This window comes from Astyanax mexicanus, chromosome 14 (genome assembly GCF_023375975.1).
Source record: "Astyanax mexicanus isolate ESR-SI-001 chromosome 14, AstMex3_surface, whole genome shotgun sequence".
In the NCBI taxonomy this organism is placed as follows: domain Eukaryota; kingdom Metazoa; phylum Chordata; class Actinopteri; order Characiformes; family Acestrorhamphidae; genus Astyanax; species Astyanax mexicanus.
In genome coordinates this window covers 24369056-24388926 of record NC_064421.1, presented here as the reverse complement: position 1 = coordinate 24388926, position 19871 = coordinate 24369056, and the positions used below count along the sequence as shown (strand labels likewise).

The 19871-nt window shown below is 37.0% G+C and overlaps 1 protein-coding gene across 1 annotated transcript in view; it reads right to left on the bottom strand.

Annotated features, from left to right (window-relative positions):
- Window positions 1-13522, bottom strand: part of crip2 (cysteine-rich protein 2) — a 36825-nt gene extending 23303 nt beyond the window's left edge. The window contains exon 1 of the mRNA XM_022672915.2: window positions 13366-13522. Coding sequence (XP_022528636.1) covers window positions 13366-13408 — 43 coding nt within the window. The 5' untranslated portion in view covers window positions 13409-13522. The remainder of the gene's footprint in view (window positions 1-13365) is intronic.
- Window positions 13523-19871: the final 6349 nt, after the last annotated feature.

Sequence of the window (19871 nt, the reverse complement as noted above, 5' to 3'; positions counted from 1 at the left end):
AAGAGAAGGAGTGCAAATGCACTCAATACATGTCAACCTAAATTATTATGCTCCCCAAAAAGAGGACTTTTGACATTTGGATTTAAGTAAAAATATTTTAAACGAAGCAATGACTAATTTATTGTAATTTAAATAAGTCATAATGCAGTGTTATGATATTTTTCAGCAGCACTTGCAGGCCCACATTGTGCCCGAGGCATATATAACTTAATTTTGTTCACTGTGTTTGCATAAATTAAATGAATACTTACTAAACTGTCAGTTTTCAGCTGAAATATACAAGCTATACGGGGCTGTTTGGTATATTAATGTTAGCTAAGCTAACAGCCTTAGCATCTGTTTGTTCCCCAAAAGACTGTCTCCCTTACCAGTGTTAATTTCACTCTAAATTGATATGAGTAGCAGTGCTGGGGTAAATTTGTCTAAAAGAACACTTCTGAGGTACATCTATGACTAAAACTGGGATAAATGCATGAGTAGAGTAGCACTGCTGAGGTCAATGTATTGCACTTTGTTGGGTTGTCTCCTGAGAATATTATTATTTTTTTGTAATTGTGTTTCGTTGAAAACTGTTTAATTTATTCAGTAGTGGAAAAAAAAAACTAAATTAATGAAAATGTGTTAAAAACGTGTTTGGTTTTGTTTCATTTTGTTTGTTTTTTTAACAAACAAACACTCTCATTTGGGTTCATCCCTACTGCGCTGATTAATAAGTTAATGCAGGTGCACGAGCAAAATAATTTAATTCTCGGTTTTACCAAACGTGTAGTAAGGGCAAGAGAAGGCGAGGTCGGGAAACAAGCAGGCAGGTACAAAACAGGCCACTCTTTTACTCAGGTAAAAGGTGTTGCAAACTAGCAAAAGGTCAAAACTAGTGCTGGGCGATTGTGGCCTAAAAAATCTTTAACTTTTTTGACAAAAAAATCAGATTTTCGATTATGATAGATCCCCAGCCCCTACTAAAAATCAAACTACAGATGACAAAGAAATGGTTTAAAAGTGGGTTTACCTGTAAAAAAATAAAATTAATAAATAATAAATAATAGCGTGGAGAAACTCACATACTGATGGACACTGGAATTATACTTCATAACGTGGGTTTGTGACTGAAAAGTGAGAAATAAATGTACTAAACGAGTCACAGAAGAAATTTTGAAGGAGAGATTATTATTGTTTTCTACAATTAAACACAGATCCTCACTGGAGAGCGATGACACTGCAGTTTTTAGAAACAGTAGGATTTATTTCTAGCTAAATATATTCTTTATCCCACCGGGTGTTTGTGTCGAAAGTGCTGGAACAATGCTGGAACTTTTTTTGGTAGGAGCTCAGTCCTCGTACTGAGCAGCATATATATAAAATATGTGCATGTTGGTCTGTAGGAGGCGCTGGCAAGACGGATAAACACTTCAGAAATGAGTAGCGCTTCCTACATTTTAGATTAAAAACATAAAATGTGTAAAAATCGCTTTAAAACAGAGAGAGAGAGAGAGACAGAGACATAGCAATAGTGCTCAGAAGTCAGTTTAACACTTCACCAGCTAGCAATAAGTTCTCTGAAGGAGCTGCAGCTGTCTCATTGATGTGCTGCAGGTGAGAAGCACAGTCTAGCCACATGTGTACCCTGTGCGTGTGCAGGCTTGACTGACTGAGACCAGCAGAGGAAGATCATTACAAGTACAAACAATAACCTCGGTTTAATTGTAGCCATTATATCGACTCCTATCATTTGACACTGTGCAATATTTTCATTGCGTTGGTAATTACTTTGTCTCTGACTGTCTAAGGCCGGAGAGAACTCACTCTGCACAAACAGGACTAATTGGTTAAACGGAGTAGCTGCAATTAGGTGGGTGGCGGGGAAGGGGGAAAAGATAACAGGGTGCTGGTAATTTAGAGGGTCTTTAGTGGGCCTGTTGAATGGGGGATATGTTTGGTTTTTTTTGTGCTGGGCTAATTGCTGTTCCATGATTATCAAGCGTAATAGGTCAGCACCACAACAAAGCTACACCAGACACAGACTGTGGAAAAATACAAAGGGGAAGGGAGAAGGGAGGCGATTTCTTGCTTGCTGACCATGCCTTCAACAATCTGTGTAATCACAGATAAATAAACAACACCATGCCCTCCACAACATTCACACAGCTGAAATCCCAACGTGCATTACTAACCTCTGTCCCCAGTGCAGAGATTAATAAATGTACAGAATATGTAGGTGTTAAAATGTTCATGCAGCTACTTTAGTGAAGGATTTCATATATAGTTGGACTTTCTTCCACATCAGAGAGTATAAGATAAACCCATCTGCTCTGACTGTATACTGTAAGCCCCCTTCCCCACCCCCTCCACAACCACAACTCCCAATTCTATCTTCCCGCTACTGTTCTGCATGCATGCCAGCTGCGTCCACAGCGGCATTTCAGTTATAGGCCACTGATTATTACATGATCTGTTTGCCTTGTACTTGAGAGCCTGGGGCCAAAGGACGAGGACACTCAGGACACACAAACAGATAAAGATTCTCTGAGAAAGACCAATAGCAGCACTGTTAGAGGGTGACTTAGGCCTTTGTCTCTTATAATTTTCTTTTTTAACCAAATGTAATTGATCAACCAACAGGAGGAAAGAATAACCAGACTAAATGTGTTTATTGAAGAGAGACAGAGGCTCCAATTGAACTGTGTTGGTTATGTTCTTTTGAGTTGGTTTAGGTGTCGGTAGGAGGGAACGCTCTAACAAATACAAGTACATTTTACTATTTTTTTTTTCATTTTACTTTACTTAAGCCCCGTGGTTGTGTCTCTCTTGATTGGTATCTCATTTTTCACATTGGCTTCTACCTTTTCACAAAGAGTAGTGAGACACCAGCCATAAATCATAAATAAAATGTGGGCATTTTCCCCACATGGATTTGGTGACATGGGAAATGCTAAAAATTAAACAAGAGGAAGGAAAAGTGACTGAAACCAATCAAAAGCTCAAGAACCACAACAAAGCAAACAAAGCTGGTAACTGGATGCCAGATGTCACACTGCCAGAATGGTAAAAATGGCAGATCACTAAAATGTGTCTGGGTTGACTTTTTCCATTTTAAAACACGTCACAAAATGCAACCTCAAAAAGGGTTTTGACATTGTAGACCATACAGTTGATGATTCATGGTTAGCCACTAAAGCCTAATAGGCTTTTATCCATTCTTTTAATCAAGTTAAAAGCTTAAACTTACATTTTCCTGTTGATTATTTTACAGCAAAATGTTTCAAGCCTCTATCAAGTCCTTTTATCTTAGAGGAAGTGCACTGCAGCTCCTCTAAACACATCCCAAACTCAGCAGCTCAGTGCAAGATTTGTTTTTCCAATTTACACTGGCTTCTGAACTTCAGCACAGCAGTGCGGTAGCACTGGGTGTGGCAGGAGGCCTCTGGTGTGCAGATGTGCCTTCCTGGCTCAGCTGCTTCAGGCTGATGAAACCGTGCTGCAAAAGTGGTTCCAGAGGGCCACTGTCGCCTCAGTCAGGGTGAGGTTTCCTCCAGGTCTAAATCTAGAAACACTGAACTTGAAATTCTCTGGCGTACAGGATTTAGGTATGTGGGTGTTCCGTCACAGTCTTTTGGGTTTGAGGTTCCATTAAAAGCAATTTTTACTATTTTATAGTTTGCAGTGAATGCAAATGTCCTGCAACCATCTTCTTTATATCCCACCAAAATATATTTTTGGCGGGTTCAATTCAGATTCAGAATCTTCCAGGACGTCTTCTAAAGTTAAACTCTGATAAATTTTGAGGTATGCCTGGGATCATTGCCCTGTTGGACAATCTAATGACACCCAAGCACCAGGTTCTGCACACAAGGCATTATGTTATCATCTAGGATTCTGATGCTTGTTTTGGTCTTCCCTTTTTTCCACATTCTGGAGGTTTTCAGTGTGAGACAAAACAGTCCCTGAGGATCAAAGAGTCACCAAAATGCTTCACTGTAGGCTGGGTGGCTTTTTGAGTGTATGCTTCTTTCTTCCTCCGGACACCCGTAAACGTACAGTTTTGTTTCATTTACTATACAAAAAAAGAATTGGGTGGTTTGGTGGTTTTGGGAATTTTGGATTCAATCTTTCTTGTGTCAGTAAAGGTGTACAGAAAAAAAAAAGAGTTTAGTGTGCTCCATACAGTGCAAACTGAAACCTCAGTACCTGCTGCCACTAATTTTTGCTGCAGGTCTATTACAGTCACTCAAAAGGGTTTTAACCACCTGTCTCCTCAGGAATTTGGTAATAGCTTCCTTTTTCTGCCTCCTTCAGGTAGAATTGCAAGTATTCTTTTCACATTGAACTTGTGGACTAAGCTCCAACTACAGCTCTGGAAGAAAATAAGAGACCATTTCAGTTCTGAATCAGTTTCTCAAATTTTGCTATTTATAGGTATATGTTTGAGTAAAAGGAACAATGGAGTTTTATTCTTTAAACTACAGACAACATTCCTCCCAAATTCCAAATAAAAATATTGTCATTTAGAGCATTTATTTGCAGAAAATGAGAAATGGATGAAATAACAAAAAATGCAGATATTTCAGACCTCAAATTATGCAAAGAAAGAGTTTAGAAATCAATATTTAGTGGAATATCCCTGTTTTTTAATCACAGTTTTCAAGCATGTTGGCATGTTCTCCTCCACCAGTCTTACACACTGCTTTTGGATAACTTTATGTCACCCCTGGTGCAAAATTTAAGCCGTTCAGCTTGGTTTGATGGCTTGTGATAATCCATCTTTCTCTGGATTATATTCCAGAGGTTTTCAATTTGGGAAAATCAAGGAAAAACATCTTTAAGTGGTTTGTTATTTTTTTACAGAGTTGTATTTTTCTAGGGAAATTGTGTCTTTGCCAGAATCTTTTGTATCATTTGTATTCCAAAGCAAAGATCTCTTTCTTGAACTTTTTAGAGCATCCTTTTTGATATGACATCTGATTTGGGCAACTGGGTTTAACCCACGCGCCTTTTTTAACCTTTTTAATCTTTACATCAGATCAAGCCAAGTTAACTGTGTCGTAACATGCTTCATACAGAGTGCAGTATAAACATGTGATGCCAGACTAGCATGGCTTCCCACCAGAAGAGCTTCTGAGGCTCTGAGCCCAAAACAGCACAAAATCCTCTCAGTCTCTGCAAAAATTAAAACGTCAAAAATGCCAAGATCCTTTTTTTTGCAGCACATTGACAAAAAGGCTATACAGAGAAGCACATAGCAGTAAGGATGAATTATGCATTTTTGATGCCCCAAGGGCAGCTTAATTTAGTGTAGCATCACACACACACATCATCTATTACATAACGGCACAGGCCTTCACCCTTACTCTGAGGGTGGAGAAGAAGACTATATAATGCTGTGGTGCGGGTCCATGCCTGCCAGGAGAAGCTTCCAGAGCAGATAGAGCGGCCCACAGAGTGACGAGCGGGCGACCAGGTTACGCAATGCCACTGAGCAAGAAGCGCAAACTCAAGAAATGAGCTTATATAACAGGGACAGCACATTCACACAGCTTGTGGGGCAGCCAGGCAGAAAAAAACAGGGTACTCTACCATGTGTGAAGGGAAAATGTGTGTATGGGTGTGAAAGAATAAAAGAAAAAGCGAGAAAGCGGATAAACGGATGAATGAAAGTCTAAGGTAGCACATTATGGACATGTATCAGCCACAGGTATCTGTAATTAATTTAATTTGATTTAAAGCAGCAGTCCTTAATATTTATTTTTGCTTGCAAAGCCAAATGTATTCATCCTTGTGCTAATACGAGAGCTATTGCAAGCATGACATTGTTAACCTAAAAAGAAACATTTCTCCCAAATTCCAAATAAACATATTGTCATTTAGAGAATTTAATTGCAGAAAATGAGAAATTACTGAAATAACAAAAAAGATGCAGAGCTTTCAGACTCTCAAATAACGCAAAGAAAACAAGTTCATATTCAAAAAGTTTTAAGAGTTCAGAAATCAATATTTGGTGGAATATCCCTGTTTTTTTTAAATGACAGTTTTCATGCATGTTCTCCTCCACCAGTCTTACACACTGCTTTTGGATAACTTGACACCACTCCTGGTGCAAAAATCCTTGCAAAGCCAAATATATATTCATCCTGGCGCTGATACGAGAGCTATTGCAAACATGACATTGCTAAACCAAAGAAATACAGAAGAATCTGGCAAGCTACAGTAGAGTGTGACAGAATCCTGGTAAAAATGACCAGATTCATCTACTCTAAAAAGGACCCCACACCACAATGCACGTAATAAAAAGTACTTTACTGCATGCTCAGTTAGTTACAAACTGTCACTTTGAAGAGACAGAACTATAAATAAAGTGAGCGAAACTAAAAACACATCTAAGAGGGAACCAAATGCTCGTCGTTCGATTTGCTAAACTAGTTTCAGGTGTGGACAGGAAGAAAAACGAGCAAGGTGAATATGGAGGTCCTTCTGATTTCCATGCATGAACTGATCTGACAGCCTGGCTCCTGTTTTGGTTACAGTCAGTGAGGAATGCAGACCCTGAGGGCATGAGGAAAGGAACAGATGCACAAGGAGAAAGACAGCAAGTGAAAGCAGCCTCATTCTTGTGTCACTAAAGTCTTACGTCAGCTATTTGGTTGGTTCATTGTCATGCAAGGCGAAGCTGGATGCTGTTAGTGGGGGAAAAAAAGAAAACAAGATGGAGCACTTTGCTGTTTTTCTTTCCTGCCCCCCACATCACTTTTAGTTTTTCTTCCTTTTCACCCACTAATCCATCTGTCCTTTCTTTCACAGGAACCAAAACATTCCCACACTTTGGTGCAAATTCCCGGCACTGAATATTAGGGCTGCACGATATTGTAAAATATTTACATTGGAAATGTTTTTTTGTTTTTTTTTTGCGTCGCAATATTAAACAATCCTGGGCCCATGACGTCACCAGCCCCACCCCCACCCATTTAAATGGCTTTATAAAAGGTAAATAAGAGCGTTTTTCTAGGTTTAAAAGTATGAATTCAGCTGTAACTGGAAATGTCTGCGCACAACTGTGCTGGACTGAGGTGCACAGCTTTCGAACAGTGCGTTTACAACATGCTTGTGCCCAACCATGTGGATGGAGGCCATGCGGTTACCTCGTGTTTACTTCTGCTCCGTTCCCCCTCCCCCTTGCACTTCTCAGGCAGCAGCAGCCTGTCACTCACACAGACACAGAGACAACGCTGTGTATCTACTTTACTTTTTGTGTCAAGAATCAAAACATTTCAACAAAACATGTTTGACTTAATTGCCTTAGGTGACATTTAATGTCCTGCGATGTGACTATTGCTCATGCGCACATCGCGATGATTATGCTTAATCGATATATTGTGCAGCCCTATTGGATATAATATCTGTCAGCTTCTTAAGTCAAAATTCAAGATTGAACAAAAAAAAATTAACATTTTGTTCAAACAGCTTACTTATTTGTTAATATACATCTATTTCTGTGTTTTAGGCCTGCAAAGCACTCTAAAAATCAAAAAGGTGGGACAGTGAAGCATTTACCTTTTGTAATGTTGCCACTGATTATCAAGCATTTCAGGCTGTATTTTGACCTGTTCTTGTTCTTTGTCATATGAAATGCAACTGTACAGACTTCTTGTTGCTGCATCTTGTGGCTCTAAAGTCTCCAAACATTAGCTATCTTTTGGGACAAGTCAGGACTGCATGTGGTTTTGCAGTGTCTTGTTGAAAAATGCATGTTGTCTTAAAGACATGACATAAGACGTTTCTATAAGATCTCCATGTACATGGCAGCAGAATGTACTGCATAAACATTTTGCTGCCATGACAGAAGCGAACCGACACAACCTCCTAGCTTCAATGACCCTGTTTTTTTGGATTTGTTGCTGAGAACAGTCTGGATGGTCCATTTCATGTTTGGTCTGGAGCACATAGTGTCTAATTCTAGAAAGCTCCGAAGGACTCATTCTCTGTGGGACTGCATGGTGTGATGGTTCAGATGCCTTAACATGAAGCTTCTGGACTGCACAGTAAAATAAAAAAATAAAAAGTTTTTTTTTTTAACTCAACAGAAATGGATGTATATGTGGATTAAATATGAAATATCTTGAAAAAAAACTTGTCTGAACTTTCTCTGATTTTTAGTTATAGTTTTATTACAACTAATGCTTGTGATTCCAGCAAGTCTCTACTACTACTACTGATAAATCAATAATATTAATAATTTCCTGTTTTAGGTCAAAGGTACATTTGATATTTAAAGTTTTTCAAGACCATATTTAGTTTTTATTTTGATCATAGGCAATAAAAAGTCTAACCCCCCATCATCAAGATCAATGCAGCTAATACCAGGAAGTGCCCACATTGTCCCATGATTTATGAGTGAGTACGAGCTATTGATTTTTGGACCCTATATACACTTTTATAGCCACCATTTAAGCTACTCGAGACCATGTGAATGGGCCGCATGAGATTTGGCTAAAAGTATCCCATCTCAAGCATTTGGTTCAGTCATAACTTCTTCCTGTTATAAGCTAAAATATGCTCTGAAGATGGAAAATTAGGATGGAATGTGATTTTGATCACCATCCGTTTGAAAAGTACAGATTTTTTTTTCCGCCAACGTTTACAACAGCTGTCCAGCTGCAAGAATGGTTGCTGCATCTCCTACCAATTAAAAGGTATAAACAAGTAATAAAACATTCACTTTAAGCCTTAAAATGCTTCACTCTAGGCAGTGGCTAACCACGTAGGTTTGAAAGCGGATACACTCAGCCAGAGAGAAAAAAAAAAGTGAATGAAAAAAAGAAAAACAAATGTTATAACCTCATGTGGAAATAGCATTTGGGCCAAACGGTTGAACAGAGAGATGATGTATGGTAAAAGCTGAAAGCATTTAGCTTCAATACAGTTCATTGAAATTCCTAATATGCTAAATATTAGTAAGTTCGTAGTCTAAGCATCAAATAAATCGGAAGTATTTTGACGGTGCTTCAAAACACCATAAAAAAATCCCAAATAAAACCGTCTACAATCCAAAGTGTGTTTGCATTACACTCCTCGCAATAAAAGAGCATGAAATGGCATCCAATGTGAACAATTCTCTCTTATTAGAGTCAAGTGTGTATGTGAAAAAATGAGGCTGGGTGTGAAATGTGCAAATGATTCACGTCTGGATGTACTGGAGCTGAAACATCCAAGTGGAGCGTCATCGGAGGGAGATACTGGACAGGGAGGAGTAGAACACTCCCATGACTGACCACATCTGCCTGACGATAATATTAGCACACTCCACCTCTCTCACTCCGCCCAGCTGCCCCATGACGTACACACAGCCACTGGGTTCATAGCCAAGCCCTGGAGAATCTACTGTCACCACTTGAACCTTACAGAGACAGCACTGACACACATCTAGGGATGGGATGGTACGAAAAAAGGGTCTGCCATGATGTCAGTGACCAGAACGGTCATGGTTTCCAGTATTATAATAATGGTATTGTTCACAGTGAAGGTAACTTCATTGTGTAGGTTTTATTAGACGTTTAGAGGCCCCTCAGGCTCCTTACGAGTGTCTCTTTTGGAAACCACTGTCACTGTTGAATAAAGGCATTTGGATACAGCCTATAAGAGTGAAGTGGACAGACAGAGGGCGGGGCTTATAAATGCACATATAATTAAGGGACCAAGAACTGTAAGTGTAGGATTACTTTGCTTATTTTATAACAGCAACAACCTTAAAATCAGTCTCACTTAAAAATTTCACCATATTATTAAAGTTATTTGAATTTAAAATGAGCAACAAAAAAAATCAGAGTAAGTACAAAAATGTGAGTACAAATTTAAGGTATAAAATCTTTTTTTTTTTTTCTTTTTTTTTTAACTTAAAGACTTTACGGATTTTTTTACCATACTGGTGTTTTTTTGCATAATAAAAGCATGTATGTCTCCATTTGTATTATTTTTTATATATTTATAATTTGATTTTTGCAGTGTCTATCTGTGGGAGATAACACAAATCAAATTGGCGCGTCCCTAAATCCTACACAATGATTATTTTTATTAATCTGAGCAAAAATAATCCATGTAATGAGCTGTGTATATAATATGTACCCCACGTGTACTTCAGCATAAAAACAAAATAATATTCAAGCACTAGCAATTTGATCCCTGTTAAAATGTGTTGAGAAAATGCAGTGTACTGTGGCCCACTGTATGGTATCAAAATCAATCAGTGTGAATGTAATGCTTTGTTCCAATCATAAATGAAAGAAACAAAGAAGCTTTTTTACCTTACAATAACAGCTTTAAAGTCATGTGATGCTCTACTGGCATGTTATAGGGAGAATAGCACCTCAATCATTGCCACTTTGGGGGCATTACTTTGGGGGAGCATGCAAAAGACTAATTACTGAACTAAGAACTTAGCAAAGCTACAATCGACAACGTTCTTTCACTTCCAAGGTGTCAACAAATGCACGTGTACAGCAGTCCATGATGGTTAGCTTTAAGCACATTTGTTCAGTAACTCTCCACAACTGTAGGGGGATCCATAGAGATCCATTTGACACTTTTATCTATATTACCCATTACATACTCAAACACTACTTACTATTACTGTTTACTATTACTGTCAGCACCCTCAGTGACCCCTCATTAGCTTCCACTAGATTCTCAAGTGTGCCATATCATATCGTACATGATAATATCGCCAAAAATTTAAAATATCGTGAACGATATTATACCCTGAAATATCGTGCCACATCACCCACCTCTAATTATCACATCAGAATACTACTTTTTTGCCATTTTAGCAAAAGAAAAATTCTCACTGTTCTCATTTTCTATTATATATCTACTAGAGACAGATTGTATCTGTGCAGATTTATTTTATTTTCCTTTAATTCTAGATTTATGGAGATATTTGGAGCGTATTACTAGTATCATGACATTCTGGATCATTGACTTGTTACAAAGCCATATCATATTATCTCAGCCATATCATATTGGATGCACTAATAAAATTCTAAATAATTTTTCTAATTCAGTGTTTTGTCACATCGCCAAAAGTATCGTTATCGTGAAAATACCATGAAATATCGTGATATTATTTTAGAGCCATATAGCCCACCCCTATTCAGCATCCTCTGTAAAGTGCAATCTGGCAGTTCCTGACTAGGCTGAAACTATTCTCCTCTTTTTTCATCTGTTAAGTGTTTTGAGTGACACACTCAGTGCTGGACCACAGGATGAACTGCTGCAAGAGCTGCACTGCCTGTTATATAACCCTGCTCCCATTCACCCCATTGATTTTAACCTCCTGTCAGCTTTGAGGACGCTATGAATTACTGTTCCGTGGCTTAGCTCTACACTGTGTGAAGATGAAGAAGAATAGGATAATTGCTCTAGTCTCTGTTCACCACACAGACACTCTACCACAGTCTCAGCTTATAAATAAAAGAGAAGAGATAATAAGGTCAAATAGCAGGGGGATAATACATGGTGGTGCTCTTCCTGACCCAGCACTGCCAGAAACTGAGACATATCAAATAATAGCCTGTACAATATAGAGCAGAATGTCAATTGTATATTTAGCTCCTGACACAAAATAGCTATGCTACTGTTTTCATTACAGTAGCAAATCTCTGGAGCCTGACCAAAGCAGCGACCCACTGACTACTGAAAATATGTATGTGGACTGCAAGTATGAAATGAGATGAAAAGAGAAACAGTGAAATGTGAAAGTTCTCACATAAACAGTCATATTAAACAGTTCCTCATCTGGCAGGGAGCATGTTTACAAGCAGTCAATTAGAACAGGACAAATGACCACAAAGAGGATCAGAGCACAGCTGCAGTCTGTGTCAGCACCGGGCAGAAACAGTTTCACACTCATAACTGACGGTCCCTGCAGACAGCTGTGTGAACACTGCCCTCGTGTACAATCAGAGTGAGGATTCCCATTCATAAAGGAGTTCTAAAAACTACAATTTTTTTTTTTATATTAATTAATATGAACTTTTTTTCTTATTGCATTGGACAAGGTATAGTGAGGATCTTTTATACTATAAATAAGAGTTTTTAAATCCATCTGAATAAAATACACCTTTTTATCACAATCATAATTGATGTATTAACAACAGTCTGATTTGGTAAAGATGATAATGGTCAATATGTAATCACAGTTAGAGAAAGAAATTGCCCAAAAAAAAAAAAAAAAAAAATCAGAGAAAGACTTTTTTGTTCTTTACTTTTAACCCTGTGTACTGTGCTGCCCTCAAGCAACAAGCCAAACTTTTGCGTATTACACTGTATCATCTTGTACCTTATTTATTTATGTAACATTACAAGACATATCTACATCAAATAAAATGACACATACAAGTGTCAAATACGTAAAGAAATATATTTGGCAGTATATATATATATATGTTTTTTATTCATTGCTATTGGGCAACATTATGCAAGTAGAACACTCCTGCATGTTTTGAGTGCTTCCTTGCTCTAAAATATCTAATTCAAATGTCTATTTATTATGAAAAAAGTCAAAATATATTTGATATTTGATATATCCACAGGGACTCCTAAGCTATGAAAAATGATATGTCCTCTAGCAAAATATCATTCAAGGCACTGAATATTTGATGACTTGTCTACTAATCATGAAATTGGGACACTACACAAAGAACAGGTGCCAAATTCTAATTTATGAATATCAGGAACTGCAAAAAGTGGCATTTTATAACAATAACATAAGAATAGTACAGTAGCATAACACTCTAAAAAAATACTTAAAAAAAATAAAACTAATTAAATAAAATAATTGTTTACAAAGTCAACATGCCAGCTCATTTAAATTAATAGGCTTTTCCCACTAAGTAAAACAATTATGTGGTCAGCAAAAAAAAAAACTAAACAAACTAAAGTTATGTTCGTATATGTGGATAACAATTAATGTAACAGCTCTGTATTTTTGTGTCTATATTAAAACAAGGAATATCGCCAAATATCGAATTATTGACTTCATTAAAATCGTAGCGTTAAAGCTATCCACATATTAGCTAACTAACGATTTGAAACTGACTCAAGAGCTGTGTAGTGCTTTTATTTTGGAAGTGAGAATCCGGCAGACTATCGTCATACAGTTTTCGCTATTTTTAAGAGTTTTGGAGGCTAGTGAAGACTTTTATTAGAACTGAAAGAGGTGAATTATAATAAACTATTTCCTCTAAAGACCCGAGCTAGAATTTATAAATTACACTACAGTCCAGCACACAGACAAGTCAGTTAAAGCAGATTATGCACTGATAGGTTGGTTATTGGGCTATTTAACTAATTTAGAGAAGAAATGTGAATAAAAGAACTTACCAAAATACACGGTCTTCTCGCATTTGGGACACTTGGACGCCATTCTTGGGTTTAATGTTTTATAATTAATAAAATTAAGCAGGAATAAAGGCGCTTGGCTCCGGCTTTCAGGATCTCTCACTCCCGCGCTTGCATTTCACTGAGCCCGGGAGCATCCCACTCTCAATACGGCGCTATATTTGCATAGCCACGCCCCCGCCCAGCTTATGCGCTGATTTTATTGGTCTGTGTGTGGGTCGCTCGCCTGCGTGTGGGCGGGGCTACATGGGTCATCCATTTCATGCCACAGAGGTCTCTCTTTCTCTCTCTGTACCCCCCTCTCTCTCACTCTCTCTCTCTCTCACACACACACACACACTTTCCCCGCTCCCTCTCTCTCGCCATACACACACACACACACACACACACACACTTACACTCTCAGTCTCTCTCACCCAGCTCCTGTTTTTTTTTTGTGCTTTTTTTTTTTGCTTTTTTTCCATCCTTAGGAGCATCCAACAAAAGCACCATTCACAGCTCATGAATAGGGATTCTTCAGGCCAGGCCAGACCGTTACTATTTTGTCTGTGAATGATATTGGCAGGTTCCAGTCAGGATTAGCACACTTCCTTTCTTGTCTTTTCTTACGTCACACTGCAAATTTGACGTTTTAATGACCAATTTAGCCACTTACAGAATTTTTCCAAGGGCAAAAATGACCATCCATATAATGTAGCCTATTTGCTCCTGCTTTTTTAAGCCCCAGCCAGCCTGCTCCCACACCCACTTCTCAGGACTCCACACCAAACTGCTCCTCCTCCTCCTCCTCACAGCCTTTATCATTCACCACAGGAAATTATGTGCTTGTTTCCAGAGTGTGAGAGTGTGTTAGCTCACACTCTCACAGTCATAAACAAACACTTACACACACGTTTTTGACGCTGAGCAGGACTCAGCATTAAGAACAGCAACAATCTGCAGATTACTGTACGTAACTAATTCCCACAGCACACGGTTCCCACCCAACAGCAACCGCAGAGCATGAGACCAGTTAGTTAATCTTATCTGTGAAGTGTTAAGTCATTTAGTGTTTTCCAAAGCTCCCCTGAAACCTGTATCTGAACATTCGCTTCTGTTGACTGTCTAACAGCTCTGTGTGATGTTTGCAGCTAGCTGGACTAGTCGTTTCCAAGTCAATACGTTTGTTTTAATTGCTAATTTGTGTGGCAGTGCAGTTCAGAGGCTATCTGCATTCACACTGCAGGGTATAATAGTGTCCCACTCTGACCATAAATGTAAATGTAGGGTGTTAAAATCCTCATATCATGTTTTTATTTAACCTATTTTTTGTGTCCAAAATAGATGAGATACAATATACTATTTTCTAACATCTCTTTTTCGCTAAAATTAAACTGGCTGCAAATTAACAGGTTGATAATGTGAAAAGTTTGGACAAATCCCTTGTCATTTAATGTTTCTTTCTTCATTTGTAGATTAATATTGAACACATCAAAACGATGAAGGAATGCATATGCAATTATAAAGTAAATGTAAAGTGTTAAACAAACCAAAGTATGTTTTATACTTTAGATTCGTCAAAGTAGCCACATTTTGCTTTAATACTAACTTTGCCCACTCATAAAATTGATTTTTTTTACATAGACATCCTTCGAAAAGTTAAAAAAGTTATTTCCTTCTACTGTAACATTGGCATTTTTGAGATACAGTAGTATGAAAAAGTTTGTGCATAATTGATCATTTTCAAGATTTTCCTTTGTAAAACAATGGTTGTTTGGATCAGCAATTTCAGGTTAATATATCATAAAGCAGACGAACACAGTGATATTTCACAGTTCAGTTCCCATTGTGGTTTCGACCTCACTATAAGTACCATACATAGGAGTAAAAGTCTCACCCAGGTAGAACAGTCTGTTCTATCAAGTGCCTGAGGTAGGAAATACAGTGTGTTGTGCGTTAATTGTGCAGTTAAGTGTGAACATAAGCATGTACAATGTGTTTCCATACATACCTAATTTTTACCTCAGTGAAATATTTGTTTATATTCAGGCCAAACCAATGAAAGATAAAGAATAAAGAAAGATAAAAACTAATGTATGTGTGTGGGAGTGTAGTCTCTCTCTACATGTGAGAGGGAAATAAGTTTTTAGAGTCTAGGGTGCAGCCAATGTAGGGCAGGTCCTCAGTAGGACAGTTCCATGAAGACTCCTTCTTAGTCACATAGATTGAACAGATGCTGTCTTTTTCCTTTCTTGTTGTACATGTGCAGATAACTGTGGGTAACTAAGGACCTGGATGGATACATCAGTGGCATACTACATTTCTTGGCTGCATACAAAGGGTCCTTCAGGACAGCCTGACAGCCTTCTGTGATGGAACAGTGTGACCCTGTACATGATGGTTTAGTGCAAATACACAAACCTTTACATCTCTATTAAGAACAGGCTATATTTGTGAATTATTCTAAATTTGTGGACTGAGGAGTAAAGATTTGATATATTTTTTTAACTTGAAGATGACACATGGTCATTGTCCACTTTTTTGCATAGTTTGCCATGGCATGGTTGATGTTTGTGCGAGAGGAACATTTTAACTGATTAAGCTGGGGAAATACGTAAGGGACACCAGATTATAAGGCACACTGTTTATAAAAGTCTAATTTCTGATCTATTTTCATACATAGTGCGCACCAGATTATAAGGCACATTAATCAACGCTAGTAAGCATGATTACATTGAAGGTAAGTAAATAAACAAAACTGTAATTCTTAAAAAACAAACATTTTCTTTCATAGTCAAACAAGCACTGGATGTTAATCTACACAGATTTCTCTCCTGAAAACTGTTTGTTTGAAAGTAAAGCGCTTTCGTTTATTCACAGTAAGCTTTGAATATTTGTATAAATGTGAGTTTTCAGAGAAGTTTAGCAGTAGCACTAGAATTAGCTGCTAATCCCAGCCCTACTAGAGCAGATATAGCACCCGATAGTGCTAGACTGAGGTACCCTGAGTGTTCCAGTAACCCAGGGCGCTATCAGCTAGCGGTTAGTCCCACGTAGTTTGTGTTAACACGGAAAACAGGCAGATTACAGTCCAATATACTCACCACTGAATGGCTAAAGAGCCTTAGTGTTGGACAAACTTCACTGAAAACTCAATCTTATAATGCTGTACTTCAGCAGAGTGGCTTTACTGCTCCTTAATACCTGACTGGTAGAATTCATACAGGCACACTGGATTATAAGGCGAACTGTTGATTTTTGGAAAAATTAAATTGCGCCTTATAGGCCCAAAAATACGGTCTGCAGTTTTATAAGTATGAGAAATTGTAAGAACAAATTTTAAGCAATGGTTTTAGTTTTGAGGGCCAAAAGGCACAGTATTCTGATAATGACCCTTTTGTGTCTAATTTTTTTGTGCCATGTTCATTACATGCTCCCCTGACGCCTATCACCTACTGCGTTTTCATCCTCAGGGTTAAACAAACAGGTGGCAAAACCAGTCTGTCCTAATAGACTGCACTCTCCCTTAATTTACTCTCAGTATCTCAGTATCCTCCGGGGCTTAAGGCACTGAGGAAATGAACACTTATGCCAGTAACTTTTATGTATAAATAAATATATATATATATATATTTATATATATAAATAACAACATCCTCCATGCAGGCCCCACCAAAACCCACACTGTCCCACTCAGCAGCAGCAGCAGGGCAACATTATGTCTCATGTGGCATTTGGAACATCTGCATCCTTAATGTACATGTGCTGGTTTTCAAATGGATACCACAAATAGCAGCTATATTCCACGGGGTGTGGCGGATTGCATGTGTTCGCTTGGTTAAATGAGAGAGCAAGACAGAAAGCTCTGCTGCTTTAGAGCTATAAAAAATTCTGAATGCTTCCCATCCCAAACAAAGTCCTCAGCAGAGTTCCAACTGCCTACTGTGGTGGTTAGTGAATAAGACGAGGAGTGGAGGGTCTTATCAGGTCTTTAAGAGAACGTAACAGACGCGCAGTCTCAGAGCAGCAGGTGTCTGTGAGGACTGATAAAACTGACATACAGCAGAATCACTCTGTCTTATTTTAGTTCCTAACTGAACTCAACTTAACAGAACTGGAGCTGAATCAAAATGACTCTTAGAGGCGAGTCCGTGGAAAGTCCCATGTAAATCAGCTAACAGAGAATGTTATAAGAACATTTAGCAACGTTTTAAAAAGGAAATAATGTCTCAGAGACGTTCTGAAATCATGTGACATAATAATGGATAACATCACAACTTTACAAAACTTATTTTATCATGTTTACCATATTTTTATCATATTTTACCATGTTTACCATATTTTTATCATATTTTATCATGTTTACCATATTTTTTACCTTGTGTACCATATTTTACCATGTTTACCAAGTTTTACCATATTTTACCATGTTTACCATGTTTTTACCTTGTGTACCATATTTTACCATGTTTACCATATTTTTACCTTGTTTACCATGTTTACCATATTTTTACCTTGTGTACCATATTTTACCATATTTACCATGTTTTACCATATTTTACCATGTTTACCATGTTTTACCATATTTTACCATGTTTACCATATTTTTTACCTTGTTTACCATGTATTACCATATTTTACCATGTTTACCATATTTTACCATGTTTACCATATTTTTTACCTTGTTTACCATGTTTTACCATATTTACCATGTTTACCATATGTTTACCTTGTTTACCATATTTTACCATGCTTTACCATGTTTACCATGTTTTTACCTTGTTTACCGTGCTTTACCATGTTTTACCATATTTTACCATGTTTACCATGTTTTACCATATTTTACCATGTTTACCATGTTTTACCATATTTTACCATGTTTACCATATTTTTTACCTTGTTTACCATGTATTACCATATTTTACCATGTTTACCATATTTTACCATGTTTACCATATTTTTTACCTTGTTTACCATGTTTTACCATATGTTACCATGTTTACCATATTTTTACCTTGTTTGCCATATTTTACCATGCTTTACCATGTTTACCATGTTTTTACCTTGTTTACCGTGCTTTACCATGTTTTACCATATTTTACCATGTTTACCATGTTTTACCATATTTTACCATGTTTACCAGGTTTTACCATGTTTAACATATTGTCACCATGTTTTACCATGTTTTTTATAGTTTTACCACGTTTTTGTAATTTTACTATGATTAATTTTACTACCATATTTTATCATGATTAACATGTTTACCATGTTTTTATAGTTTTACCATGTTTTTTTATTTTACCATTTTTACCATATTTTTTTCTTTGTTTTTATAGTTTTACCATGTTTACCATATTTTACCACGTTTTTTTATTTACCATGTTTACCATATTTTTCTTTGTTTGAATAGTTTTACCATGTTTACCATATTTTTACCATATTATACCATGTTTTTATAATTGTATCATGTTTCTATGCACAGCCCTGTCTGAAGAGGTTTTTTTCTTACCTCCGTGCTCACTGAGGTTCTGTGTTACATGTTTAGTGTTTTGTCTGATTCTTTCTTCTGTAAAGTTGCTTTGTGACATCAGTTGTAAAAAGCACTATATAAACACATTTGATTTATAATTTTACCATGTTTTCCATATCTTTACCATGTGACCATACTTTACCATGTTTTACCATGTTTACCATATTTTACCATGTTTTACCCTATTTTTACCATGTTTTACAATATTTTACCATGTTTTACCATGTTTACCATGTTTTTACCTTGTTTATCATGTTTACCATATTTTTACCTTGTGTACCATATTTTACCACGTTTACCATGTTTTACCATATTTTACCACGTTTACCATGTTTTACCATATTTTACCACGTTTACCATGTTTTACCATATTTTACCATGTTTACCATATTTTTACCTTGTTTACCATGTTTACCATATTTTTACCTTGTGTACCATATTTTACCATGTTTACCATATTTTTTACCTTGTTTACCATGTTTACCATATTTTTACCTTGTTTACCATATTTTACCATGCTTTACCATGTTTTTACCCTGTTTACCATGCTTTACCATGTTTTACCATATTTACCATGTTTTACCATATTTTACCATGTTTTACCATGTTTACCATGTTTTACCATATTTTACCATGTTTACCATATTTTTTACCTTGTTTACCATGTTTTACCATAGTTTACCATGTTTACCATATTTTTCCATGCTTTACCATGTTTACCATATTTTTACCCTGTTTACCGTGTTTTACCATGTTTTACCATATTTTACCATATTTACCATGTTTTACCATATTTTATCATGTTTACCATATTTTTTACCTTGTTTACCATGTTTTACCATATTTTACCATGTTTACCATATTTTTTACCTTGTTTAACATATTTTACCATGCTTTACCATGTTTACCATATTTTTACCCTGTTTACCGTGCTTTACCATGTTTTACCATATTTTACCATGTTTTACCATATTTTTAC